This window comes from Eurypyga helias, unplaced genomic scaffold, assembly GCF_000690775.1.
Source record: "Eurypyga helias isolate BGI_N326 unplaced genomic scaffold, ASM69077v1 scaffold39926, whole genome shotgun sequence".
NCBI classification, from domain to species: Eukaryota; Metazoa; Chordata; class Aves; order Eurypygiformes; family Eurypygidae; genus Eurypyga; species Eurypyga helias.
In genome coordinates this window covers 28,583-43,189 of record NW_010259212.1, presented here as the reverse complement: position 1 = coordinate 43,189, position 14,607 = coordinate 28,583, and the positions used below count along the sequence as shown (strand labels likewise).

The window sequence follows — 14,607 nt, the reverse complement described above, 5'->3', positions numbered from 1 at the left end:
TTTGCGTGACTCATACTGCAAAATTTCAAATTGTTGTACTGGACTTCATGTTAAAGCACACTTAACTAGTTCATAACCACAAATTTTAACTTTATTCTTTCTCCTATTCTGCTCATTACTTAGGTATTTTCCAGAAAGCCAAACTCCGAAAAGTTAACGCAGACCTTCAACAACTTGGTTGCTAGTTGCTTGGTTGCTTCATTGATGACTGTGGAGCAAATACAATACTTTTCTTAAGGCCATGTACTGACCTCAGTCCCTCCAGACTGTTCATGCTGATACTGATGAATGTTGCAGGCACAGAACAAAGGAAATACACAGACCTAACAACCTGGCTGGAAATAAGTTAGTTCAGCGAGGAAACACAGAGATCAGCATTCCTAATGAGGTGATCTCTAAAGTGGAAAAAGAACAGGGCAACCCTTGGACATTGAATCTTAGCGGCTAACCAGAGAAGCAAAGCAAGGAGAGCTGTGCGCCCCGACATAAACAGCTGCTTTCAAAGTGCTGAACAAAACAGAGTACAGGTATTTATCTCCAAGAGAAGATTCAGCGCACAAATTTGTGACTTTAAAAAAGATAATAAAGTGGAAATAAAGTAGGTAGTAAGACAATAAACCAATATTAATTTCATGGACAAACCACAGAACAGAAAAATTTAAGGTGAAGTTTAGGTTTAGGTTATGTGAAGTGCAAACTGCATAACAGAATTTAGACTTTGTGCCAGTTGTCTTCCTTCCTTCTGTGAAGAGAAGCATTCACAGTCCACAACAACATGCTCTCTATGTGTCTCTCCTACCATGTAAGGACAGTAGCTGCCAGAAGGAAGCCTGGAAAGACTACCCCTTCCCATATACCTAAATTCCATGTACCATCCATTGCAATCTTTAAACAAGAAAGCACAAAGGACCACCTCCAGGACAAGCATTAGCTGACCTAACTCTTTGAACACTATCTGTTAGCAGCAGTGGAAGTTACGTTACAGAAGAAGAGAATGAGCAGGGTTACTTATTTTAACAATAGTGTTAATGCAAACTGAAATACATGACAAAACTGTTTAACCTGCAGTTTATAGTAGTAAGAAAAAATATGACCCCTTTTGACTATGAATAGGGCACACGGCAATACTAATCCAATTCTTACCTACTTTATAAATTATTTAGGTGTTCAGAACATAGCGAGCATGGAAACTTAAAAAAACCCCACCCCAAACATTTAATTAATGAATCATGAATTTTGGTTTCTAACCTATTCAGAGGAGAGCTCACTTCTCTTTAACATGCTAAGCTTGATTAATACAAATTCTTCATTAAGTTAGATGCTAATGGTAAAGCTATACTGCTTTCTTTAAAGAACAGCCTTTAACACCGTAATGCACAGACATGACATTTCTTGGCAAAGTGACAAGTTTTTGGGAACCAATAGTACCCCTCAGCACACCCAAATCCTAACAGTCTTTCCAAATTAAGATGTCAGGGTTAAAATTTAAAAAAAAAAAAAGTCCCAAACCTATTTCTGTTCTTACAGTGACTGTAATCTTGGCTGTTCTACCTGAGAAGCATGAAAATTACTCGGTCTTCTCCATGTAAGTGAGGCCTTTTAACCTTCCTGTAAAGTTATAATACTGCATTTGGAGAAACAGAGAACTATAAAACTGCAAAGTGTGTACAATGGTATTAATACAAGAACTTGTATTAATAATAGAATTATTTTTTTCAGGGAAAATATGAGGCTATACATGTACAAAGAGGAAAGCCAACAAAAAGCAGCAAATTGTGTACCACCTTCACTTGAAATACACATCAAGAACAGAGAGCCTGCTCAGGGAAAACACCCACTTCTAACAAAACTAGAAATCCCAGCCACCATCAGAATTGAATTAATTCTGACATGCCTGCTTATCAAAGGATCCTACACTTCCTGAACACAGAATATGCGTATAATAATTTGAATGAAACAGCAAGTGAAAGTGAACACTCCAAACCTTCCCATCAGAAAACATTTTGTTGGTGTTAAGAATCTCATCCACATGCTTTGATTTCTCACTTATGCTGTCACAAATCAATGTCAGCTTCACGAAACTCAGCAGAGTAAATAAACCCCAAATTTAGAGTATCTTCTTCTAAATCGTGTATTGAACATGAGCAGATCAGTAGCAAGTTACATGATTTAACATAAATTGCACTGGAAATACGCAGTTATTCATTAATAATTTATAGGATATGCTCCGTAAATTAAACCTTAACATTATATTGTTTTTATTACAGGTACTAACATACCTAAAAGGAAGTAAATACACACACTGTGCCTGTCAATAGGAAAAAAGTATTTTACCTGGAATTACGACATGCCTGTACAAAGACCAAAGATATGTCTGCTACAGATGCCTGTTTAGCACTTGTGTAAAAGTTTCTCTTTGAAGACATGGAAATCTGAACTGATTTACCCCATCCAATAAAAAAAGTGGCGTAAAAGAGTTGCTTAGTTCCAGCTGACCTTGAATGTAATTGGCTACTTTGGATGTCTCTATGGTATATGCCATTAAGAAGATAAAAACATACAGGATTAAAATCTGAACCGATAAAGCTAAGAAATTAAGTATTACTCCTTTAATAAGCCTACTTTATGGAAGTACGTGAATGCCAAAATACCTTCTTACTGACTGCTGTTCAAGTGTAAGTTTAAAAATAAGTTATCAAAAGAAAAAGTACCTAATACTTTATTTTTCCCCTATATTTCCCCTTTTCCTATTTAAAAATCATGAATAAAGACATCAAAGCAAGATTTTTTACTCAGTGACACTCTACTCCATCCGAAATCTTGTATACACCACCACATTCTCCCAACTGTTTATGTACACTTAGTGTAGACCAATAGATTATTTTTTAGGTTAAGGTGAAGATGAAGGCATATTTTTTTCTATTATATTTTTCAGTGCAACAGTTGTGGGTTTTTTGGGTTTGTTTTGTTTATTTTTTTTCTCTACTATTTAAGAATTTAAATGCTTATGCAATTGTAAGAACGCTGTTTTACAAGGTCAGGGTCGACTATTACAGAGATGAGATTCTTCCACTGTACTGCAAAACAAGAACCACAGGAAAAAAAAATTAAGTCACAAAAAACAATTAACCAAGAGAAAGACATCTGTCAATTAAAACACCAGGGCAAAGGCAGAGACCACTTCTGCCTGTCATTAATAAAGCCATGAATAAAGTGGGATTATCTTAAACTCTGGGAGAAAAAAAAACTTAGAAAACATCTTTTATTAAATTTTTTATTTTTTTTTAAATTTAAAAAAAATACCCAAAACAAAAACGAGATAGTATTAACAAGCAACCTGACCTAAATATAAGTTTATTCTTACACTGGAATCGAACACCCAAGGTTAGAGGATTGGGAGGGAGAAAGAACACAAAAACTAACAGGTAAATTGGAAATGTCATTGTCTTTCACCCTTAGTGAGGTAAGGCATTTTTAGGAAATAATACTGCTGACGAAAACCCTCCTTAATAAATTTAACAACATCCTTCAGCTTCCTCCACTGTTCATCACTTCAAACTTCAACTCTGCTGCACGTCATCCTTCTTGACATCCATGTTCACTGTTACATTTTCAACAATGGTTTCTGACATTTCTACTAGTTTTACAGCTTGCATCTTTTTGGTTCTCCTCCCGCCTCTTGACATTTCTTATCACTCCCTCCCCCTAAACCTTCCTCAGAATCACAAGTGCTTCTATTTCTCAAAATACCAGTGAAGCAGTCTCTTTTGCTTAACTATCAATTCACAGAAGAATACTGGGAGATGAAAAGACAGCAGTCAGGCTGAGGAGCAGACACAAGCAGCAAAGCTTGCTCTAAATAAAAAAAACAAGCAAGCTGCAGAGCTCAGGTCACCATACATTACTGACCTGCCATCACAAGGTTTCTTCCCTTCCCGTGTTAGACATCCTCCTGGTGTCAAACTTCCTATTCTCTCTTTGCTCTCTGATTTTCTACCAGAGAATCTGATAACATAATGAGTAATGAAGGAAGAGATGTTCGGAGGAAATTATTCAGGATGAAAAAAGACCCTTCTCTACTGTTACCTAGCCTATTCCTGAACTGACAAATGTATTCTCTACCCTAAGATTATAGTCAGGGAACAGCTAATCCAGGTTTTAATATTCTTATCATCTCTATCAAGAATCAAAGTATTCCTGTGTTTCTTCCTTCATTTTTCCTATAGTCTGCAAACACTTCGAGACAGCTAGAACTGCTGTCTCCTATGTATCACGTAAAATCCAGACACTTCACAGATTACAGATATTGGTGTACACCACCCAGTCCCAAAAGCAGAAAAGGGAAGTTATACCTTAAGTTTCATCTTGAAAGTGTACCCAAAATTCCAACAGATGGAGCAGTATGTGTTCATTTACTTCTATAATTTCATTTGTGCAATAACTGCAAGATTTGGCTTATTCACCAAAAGGCAGATTTCTGGTGCCTATTTCAGAAGGATAACCATCTTACCTTTACAGTTTCACTTAAGACTTGATTTTTATCTGCTTCTTCACTGGAGTGCAATTCTAGTTTATTATTTAACTCCTGTAGCTGTTGCGCCTGTTCATTCAAAAGCACTTGTGCCTGATGCTCCCAGTGTAATGCATTATTTAATTCTTCACATGCACTTTCAAACTTCTCATGGGTGATCAATTTCTGATAAGGGAAATAAATTGCGTTTGATTGTGTAGTTGTATTCACTTGTTTACATGCCTGACTTTCAGAGTTCCACTTGGCAAACGTTTCAAATTCTAAAACCAAAGTGTTCTAAAGATGAGTATTTAGGATTTTTAACATGAAAACACATCACCAAATACTAAAACTGCAGACAACTTTATTCAATGTATTTTTTTAAACAAAGCATTCAGGGTACTGTAAATAGTATGCATTCATTATTCAAATTAGCAATGTAGGTTGTAAAGAATCAATATTTAGAAGGAAATACGCAGATCAATGGACCACATTTCAGTGCACATTTTATTAACCCTTGTCAACATCTTCCTGGACTCTTTCTCCTCTTCCTAAAATGTTCCAGAAGAAGAAATAATTCTTCAAGGAAAACTCTATCTACACTTGAACAACAATCTAAATTGTGACAATTTCACCTAACTGTCCCAGAACTGCAGGGGAATAAAAAACATTAAGAACAAAACTGAAGATGATTAGATATAACCTTGTCCATTTGAGTAAAAACAAAATCCATTTTACCAAGTAGGAACAGGAAGTAGAATGGATGTGAAATCATCTATCAAACATTCTCCGCTTGGAAGTGTTTTGACTAGGACTCACTGATAGGTCTACCAAGGAGGCCTCAGGATCAGCACTGGGCACAGCTACAGAAAATGGTGTTAATTCTGGGACTTTGCATCTGAAAAGCATGTATAAGAATCCTTATCCACCTTCTCAGACAGCTCAAATGGGAGCTCAGTGCTGAATGCAACCTATAGAAAATAGGCACAGAAGGAAAAGGTGCCCAGTGAGCCTCCCGGCATGCTAAAGCAAGACAAATTTCTTCTTCCTTGGGCCTACAAGGAAGCTGGGAGGGGACTTCTTGCAAGGGCCTGTAGTGACAGGACAAGGGGTAATGGGTTTAAATTGAAAGCAGGGAGGTTTAGATTAGATATCAGGAAGAAGTTCTTCACAGAGAGGGTGGTGAGGCACTGGAACAGGGTGCCCAGAGAAGCTGTGGATGCCCCATCCCTGGAAGTGTTCAAGGCCAGGCGGGATGTGGCTTTGAGCAACCCGGGCTAGTGGAAGGTGTCCCTGCCCATGGCAGGGGGGATTGGAACTAGATGATCTTTAAGGTCCCTTCCAACCCAAACCATTCTATGATTCTAAATTTCTTCCTCTCCAACAAGGACTGAAGGCACAGTGCCGTGAGTATGACAGGGAACAAACTGACAACACACAGAATGGCACCAACCCCTCAAACACCATGCCCTTTACTCACTACACTGAGGCTTCAAGCGGTTAAGGAACCTCTTTGTTGTCTCCTCTCATTCCTGCCAGACAGCACTATTTACAGGTTAGCAAACCCACAGTGTTTAAGTAAATCGATCAGCGATGGCAAAGGGCCAGAGGAATTTGGTGCATAAGTGCTACTGAGAATGCAGGAGGGCTTTTGGTTTGGGTTATTTTTTTCTCCTTGCCATAAACTTACCCCTTCAAGGAAACGAACACACTAAAACTTGCACTGACTAGCTTCGGATATAACCCATACTCAAAGATACAGTAAAATCTATCATAATATTCAGCAATATCCATGCAGAGCTTAAAATACTACAATTATGCTTTATGAACTGACGGATGTGCTCACTGGATACTATCATTCCAGCTGTCTTTACTCTGTTCAAGTGAAATCTATAAATCCTTTCAGGGTATATAAATCACACCAACATTTTCAACACATGGAAGAAAATCTGGGTTGATAAAGACCAAACATAATTTACACAGAATACCTCATTCTACAAATCAAAGAGAAGCTCCTGTGGAAAGGAGATACCTATAAATACATCTCACTTAGTAGTTTAGTGACATTTACAAGGCAAGTTTTCTGGAAAGTCCTCTTAATCGAAAAATTTATTTTTTAAAAGAACACAAAAAATGTGAAAAAGGAGGATCTCTTGTAAGCAGTCTCCTCTAAATCAAACATACTTACAGATTTCTTAAACATATTTAATTGCTCTTGCAGGTTCTGGGCTTTGTCAGCTTCTTTTTTCATCTCACTGAAATTCCATTTGAATTCTGCAAGTTTTATGCGCAGTGAGCGGCGTTCCACGTCTGCTGCATGAAGTCTTTGCATAAACTCCAATATTTGCTTCTGCAAGGACGCTATGTTTTTCTGCGAGTAAACAGAAACAAAATCATGTGCTATAAAATGTGCTATTTTAGCAATAAAATCAAATCACATTTAATACCCAAGCAAACTATGATGAAGCTGACGTTGTCTTCCATCTCTAGAAGACACACAAGAGTGCAAAAATATGAACCTGTTTCATCTACTGTTGAGGGTTACTGAAAATTCTGCTTTTAAGGAAGCTTCCATGTAAGGCCCACAGTGATAGATTATGTGAGAAAGTTTATCCTTTCTTTTCAATTAAAGGGAAGAAGATTATCTTTGCTGGAAGACAGAACAGTAAGCAGAAGAAAAAAATTTTTAAAAGTTAACATTTAGTTAAAGCAAAAAGTAAGTCTCTTCTTATAAAGCAAATACAATTTTGATAGAACTTAAAAAAAAAAATCTTTTTCTTGGATACATCACTTCTCTTCTTAAAATTCTCTGACAGTAAAAGAAAAGATATGTTCATGCCCCAATGCTTTTGGGTGTTGCAAATCAAATTCTGATTCTCTACACAGTTGACTTCAATGTAATGGAATCATAAAAAATCTGAAACTAAATTAATGGTGCTATCAAGAGAGCTTCACTCTAACACTTATGCTGTGAACCTATTGTTTAAATGAAGCAGCACTATAAATATGCATACCATAACGGGTAGTCTGTCACACAATCCAGCTTTCAGCGCCTGGGTATTTATTTTATGAAGTCCATGAGCCAGCCTCTGTACCAAGGAGTCTTTCTCCAGGTAAGTAATGCTCCTGCTGCTGTCTAGTGGAACAGTCTCCATTATTACGTTCAACGTGTCCATAAGTTTTGAAAAAGAGTTCCTGGCTGCACTTACAAGTAAGTGTCCAGAAAGCCAGGGCTCTGGATCTTTAAGAAACAGCAACATAAAAGAAATATCAAGTAGGTTACTGGTTTCAGGGCTTTTACAGTGGAAAAAAGCAACAGCAACAAACATCATCTTTATGGAAATTTCCATTAACGAGTGGAAGATGAAGCTCACATAACTATCTGAGAGAGACTTTGGAACAAATTCTGTGTTTAGCAATGATCACTCTACTGTCAAACTTTGGATGGAAGGGTAGGATAGGATTATTAAGAACAGGATTTGTCAAATAATTATTTTCGAGTTGTTCTTATGTTCTCCTCCAATACTACACTATACTATACTAAGTCTTTCTTGGGTGTTCTACTTTTGTAATTCAGAAAACATGTAAGACAGATGCAAGCAAACGCAAGTCGGGTCAAGTACGTCAGATGTGACAGCACATGGTAAATCACTTTATCGCAATATTTACAATGCAAATTTCTGAGGGTTTCCTGACTCCTCTTCCCTCCCCTCTATAGATGTCTAAATCATTTGCTGTTCAAAATTACTGAGGCTTGGTACCTTAATGCCATACTATTTATATTCTGAGACAAGAGAATATAATTTACCTTATTCCAAGGCAATTAAAATTTTACAGCTACAATTACTTATTTCCCCACAGGATTTTGGTAATCATCCTTCTCATATAATGGACTTAAGGCCCCAGCACACCCAACATGTCCTGCTTACTGCTAGATTCGTCAAGTCTGTAATTAATAATTGTGTTTAATGTTGATAAATAAAATTGTCAGTGCTCCTTCCACTAATTGGTATTCCAGATAACAGTTAATAGGTTTATTTATGCCTTAATAAAAGTCTTGTAATTTAGTTTTCCCTCTGCTAGGCAGGTCTTAATCTGTCATTACTTGTCTTATGATACCATCAGTGTAAGATGACAAGCATGGAAGAGCTTATTTAGATTCAGCAGTACAGCAGATCTCCTGTTGCTGCAGTGAAATAAAATATTTACTTAAGAGTATAAACAGACAAAAATAATTATAGTTTCTTTTAAGTTAAATAATTTCTTGTTATACTTTGCAAAGATAAAGCCAAAGGTTCAAAGCAAAGAAACCATGATTATTGATATTTTTAGATTATGGATCTCATCGTAGAGAATTTATCATTTACACCCAGGAGATTAAATGCATCTGTAAGCAAACACAGAAAAACAGCACATGATAAAGTCAAATATTATTTTTTTCAGAGCCATTCTCCTGCTTGGTTTCACAATACCACCACTGCAATGATTCTAGTGCTTAACTGGAGTACCATTTTTGAGGACAGGCTCTCCATAACCCGAGCGAGTAGTAGATCGGTCTGTTCTCCATGTCTAAGACTGCACTATTTCTGTTTGTCTTTAAAGCTTTTAAAAATCTATCCAACTCTTTTTTTCTTACATTTCAACTAACGAAATATCCTCTGAAATAAAAAAAAAAAAAATTATTATTCTCACACCACGAAGAAACTTCTATTGTAATGTTCTGCATTCTTTGGCCAAGGCTCCTCCCTTTTTCTTATGTGGGCTCTCAATTACTGATCACATAAAGATTAGAGTTAAAATGATGATGGTAACTTAACACGTATTATTCTGTCCTACCTGTCTTCCAGTTTCAAGGACCATCTCTTTTCTCCAGACATGATGAATTCACTGGTTTGAATGTTTAGTTAAATTAATCTGAATTAAAACTAGAACATTTGTACTGCCTTCCATGTAAGATGGCACTGAAACCTTCTAAAAATACCTCTCCTTTGCAGTGATTTTTGGTAAATATCAAAACAAGGATACTGACAATGAGCTACTGTTCCTTCATTATTCCTAGTATTCCCATCTGGTATCTCATTTTATGAGGGATTGTTTGCCTGGCAGAAAACACAGCATTTCTCCATATGTGCAGTATCTAGGATGGCGGCTCCTTTCCTACATCTAGAAACTCCAGTTTAACTGTGTAAAAAATAAATAAATAATAGTCCCAGCAGTTGTGTGGTAGCATTTTGAATCGATTGTTCCACTTCAGGATTCTGATATTCAGTACAGTTCAGCATCCACAACTTAAGGCATCTTCTTGAGATGGGGAAGAAAAAGCCAAATCACCACCTTTTTTTTTAATTATTTTTTTATGAAGAGCAGTTTGGAGTAGCTACACAGAAATATGTTGATGCAAGTTGCTAACTGCTTTGAAAGACAAAAGGGGAATATAATGCAGTTCCACAAGGAACTCTGTAATAACTGGGAAGAGAATATACAGTTTAGGTATACACATTTTAAGTACCTGCCCAAGAAGGAGCAAGGAATTAAAATAAAAGCATTAAAAGAAGCACATTGTGTATAAGAAATTATTAACACAAATACAGGTATATCACAAAAAGCAATGAATTCTTACATTACACAAATCAAGAAAAAGACAATTTAAAGTGAAAAATCTTACCTCACTGACAAATAAAGAAAGAATTCTTGTTTACTTTGTTTAGGAGGAACAGAACAGCAGGATGAACTTGGTAGTACTACACAATTTCTCTGATTTCCATGCTAAGCTTCAAAAGCTTTGGGTATGTAACAGTTGATGATATTTGTATTAAAAATGCTTGACCTTTACCTCTTCTAGTTTATCATAGTGCAGGTTCTGTTCAAACCTACAAAGCTAACCTTACAAAAACTAAACCAAGCCAAAAAACCCCAACGCTTTAATGAACTTGTATTCAAATTCAAGCTGAGAGATCATTCCAAGACATGCTGGAGTTAGAGTCAAACTAATGAACAGTGTGAAGGAAAATGATCATGAATGTCAAACCTAAAACACTCAAATCACCAGAGCACGCAAGCTCAAAAGTTCCGAGTGTTATCCGAGTGATCTGGACTTGTTTCTTTCAACTGCCTCAAACGGTAACTCAGAACCTAGCCATCTTCAGAAGTAATTTTTAAGACACTGAACCATTCCGTATTGTAGATCCGGCCGGACAGCACCTTCTTGTGCCCACTCCCTCCTCTGTCACGCAGTCTAATCTGGAACTGCCATTATTTCAAGGTCTGAAGACAGCAGATGCCACTTGGATTGCTGATTTACATTTTTAAAAATTCAGAATCATTTAAGTCAGTCTGAAGGTTTAAATCCTATTCGAAACACGAATTACAGAACATAAAGTAATTTCCTAAGTATGCAAGCTTTGTTTCAAATATATTCATTCAGAGCCTTATCACTTCAATACTTCTGGAAATTTCATATCAAACTTTGAATTATTTATTACTATTTTTGAACCAAAGGTCCTTGGGAGAGTTTTGATCTCATCAGCAACAGAATTCCAAGTAATACCTGAGCAGTTAGATCTTGAGATTCTGTGAAAATGACTTAGAATAGAGATAAGCTACGCATCACCAAACTGTCTGTGGTCATAACACCCTCAGCGTGGCCTTTCCTAATTCCCAAAATCAAAACGGTGTTGAGTGCAAAGATATCAAGCAAATGGAGTCCACCAGAATTCTCATATACTTCAATACCCACAAAATATCATCAGGTTTAGGGTATTCTAACTAGTCACTTCAGCACATCAACACTGTTGTAAAGTTCCTCTTCACTCCTTTTTCAATCTGCTGTTCTTCCTCAACAATGTCTACACAGGAACATCTGCAGTATACACCCTGTAAATATTCTGAAACACAGTTCAAACCTTGTTCTGTAAGGATGTACATTAAAGTTACTATAAACAGGGCGATCAAAGACGAGTGCACCTGAAACTGAATCAAAACACTCCTACTCTTAATGGCTGACTTCTGGAACCAGTTTACTGTTCAGGATTTTGGGAAATGCATCACCTTCACTCTGTCCTATTATTTCCCTTTATTCATCCAAATTATCTTCCCTATAACGTCTTGTAATTTGTGACAGAATTGTTGGGACTTTAAAACCACGAGGTACCAGAGAACTAAGGGTGACAGCAATGCAGAGGAACCAAGTGAGATCTTACATCAGTCTCCACTGCAAAGAAATTAAGGAAGACAGTTAACAGCTGGGAATCGAGAGGTGACATTTCCAGAGACTGGCAATAAAATTTTCAATAGGCATAGTAGAATTCTATATGAGGAGAGACAGAGAAAATTAGGGAATCTAAAACCAAATCTAATTAAGGATCTACTTGGAGAGGTAACACAGTACAGACATAAAATAAGGACTGCTATACATTGTGTACATTGAGAGCATTTTATGTCTCGCTCAAAATCCACAACATAGCAAGTAAACCAGAATGAAAATAATACCCATTAAATTCAGCTGTTTTCCAAGTTTGGAAATTCTACCTTCATATCACATAAAACACAGTAGGAAATTATTTCCTTTCAGTCAGCAGCAGTAACTTCTGAGGTTGAATACGTGCCCAGTTTTAGGGCCTGTACTTAAGAAATACACAGAAATCATGTAGCTTGTTCTCTTTTGAAAAAAATTAGGTTAAGCTTCAGTAAAACACTTTTGCAATATTAGAATAGTGGAACAAGACAACTAGGAAGCTTGTAAATATTACTTCATTGGAAGCTTTTAAGAGCAAGGTAGACAAATACCTATTGGTGTGGTGTAATGATATTTTTTCTTCTACCTCACAACAACACAGACAAAACTGTTTATACCCTTTCTAGAATCACTCTGAAGCCTTCCACATCACCAAAGTGATAAAGTATCATGCCACCAATTAAACAAAATTAATCTGTTCCAACAACACAACTCTACAGAGATTTGATCGAGAACAGTTTAGATAAACTCCTAAAAATGGAAATAAGGTAACCACCCTGATTATTTTATCTTCTACTACAAGGATACACTTTTAAAATTACCTGGTTTGGTAACAACATCCTGTAACTCAGTGACAGAGCTGATTATTGCAGCAAGGAGGTTAGAACTAGTAAACCAGCTGAGTGCTTCAACACAGTGAATTTGTCCCTCTTCGTGACCTGTGAAACAGAATTGTAGCTAGCAATAAAAACTGAGTAACCTTGATAATGCACGATACTATCCCCAGCTCTTTCAGAAATCGACCAAAACTAAGTATATAAGCCACAAACTAAATCTTCTTTCAGGGTAATTTAGACTATATTAAATATGCTCCCAGAACTACTAAAACAGAAAAGCAGACGGAATTTCTAGTTTGGGAAACATTTTTGATACCATTTGTCCTTGCAGGGAGAAGCATGAGCTGGCGTGGTAACCGGAAGGGACAGGAGGACTACATAATCTCTAAAGAAAAAATTAGAAACACTATACTAATATTTTAGCCGAATCAGAAAGCAATTTTTGCATTTTAATAGAAAATCAATTTTTAAAGTGATTAATAAAAGAAAAGGAAGTATCTTTTCAAAAAATATGTTGATGGTCAATCACTCAGGAACATTACAAGACCACAGAGAAGAGGAGGTAGCACCTAGTCCCGAAACCTGTCACGCAAACGGTCAAGGATACCAAACAGTAGGAGTGCATGTGTCTAGCTGTAATTTTTCTTTCAGTGCTTAACCTACTAAGCATTTCCTTTTAAGAGAAATTACTTTTGTCAAGAAATCAAGAAATCACAAATCCAGAAATTACATTTGTCAAGATGTCATTAAATTTGTCTTTGCACTCTATTAATAACAACATTACCATTTGTTATTCACTGACCATGTAATCTGACAGAACACGTATCAAAGAAGAAAATAATTAGCTTACTTGACAGACTACGCCTGCCTCTGGACTCTCCTGTACAGACTAGAATCCCAATGCCTTCTTTGAAACCACTTGCCCAGGAGAAGAGGGAACTAGAAGACTGGGCTAAAACTTTAAGTCTGTTAGCTGCCAAAACTGCAATCACACCTCTTCGGAATACATGAATCGGGTCTTTGAATTTTCTTTTCTTCAGTTCTGCTTCATCTTGATTGCCTTCCTCTACATCAGACAGAGCACGCACTAGAGTCCTAATCTCCTGGTTCACTAATTCATAAAGGTTGACCTGACCCTGAAGAAGGTCTCTTTGGAAAGACATGTCACACAGTCGGCCATAGAGGGGATACAGGGCACCTGCCAATAGCGCACAGGCTGCCAGGAGAGATGAATGCTCCTTCTGAACCTGCATTAGCGTATTTTTCACAGAAACATTTTCAAGGGCCAGTGTCTCCCATCTTTTTTCAAGGACATACATTTTTTTCTTGTTTTTCTCTGCTGTTTCTTGGTATTCCTGGGACAAGGGGAAAAAATAAACAAAAACTAGAAGAATATTAACTAGAAGATCTTTTTTAAATTAACAAAACCATTTTTACCTAGACAAAAGCTGAAAGAAAATTAAAATTCTTTTCACATTCACATAACACATCAAAGCAACAAAAATTATTAGTAACAACTGCCAAAGTGTCTCTCCTAGCAAACTCCTACAGAACAGGATATATGAAAACAAATCAACAGTACAAGGAAAATTTGCACAAGCTTCATCTACAAACGGACTCCAGATTTCTGACAATAACCCACTAGTGCTGCAACAGCCTGCAGAAGGTCCAACAGTACCTGGCTGTCCACAACACAGGTTTTATGAGTTGGTTTAACAATAAGCAATTACATGCTCCAATTTCAGAGAGAACATTGCTCTTCAAAGCAGAAAAGAAAGTTAGTGTAAGAGAGGAAAAAAAGAAGGAAGACTCTGGAAGATGAACCTAGACAGATTGGTAGCAGCTGGGGAAGGGGAAGTAAAGGTGATCTCTTAATTACTTTGTAATCAACCCCCTACTTATATATTCACAGATTAATTAGGTCTCATACATAACTGAGTTTTCAAAAGAACAGTGTAACACAGATATTTTTATTTTGACTAGTTTCATTTCAAATTCTTTCAACCTGATGAATTTTTTTTCTTTTC

General features: G+C 36.7%; 1 protein-coding gene across 1 annotated transcript in view; it reads right to left on the bottom strand.

Annotated features, from left to right (window-relative positions):
* CCDC171 (coiled-coil domain containing 171) overlaps positions 1–14,607 on the bottom strand; it is a gene marked incomplete at both ends in the record, with an annotated part of 57,093 nt that overhangs the window by 15,042 nt on the left and 27,444 nt on the right. Inside the window, 5 exons of the mRNA XM_010154613.1 lie at positions 4,511–4,696; positions 6,699–6,881; positions 7,525–7,751; positions 12,566–12,682; positions 13,431–13,935. Of these exons, the coding sequence (XP_010152915.1) occupies positions 4,511–4,696; positions 6,699–6,881; positions 7,525–7,751; positions 12,566–12,682; positions 13,431–13,935 (1,218 nt within the window). The remainder of the gene's footprint in view (positions 1–4,510; positions 4,697–6,698; positions 6,882–7,524; positions 7,752–12,565; positions 12,683–13,430; positions 13,936–14,607) is intronic.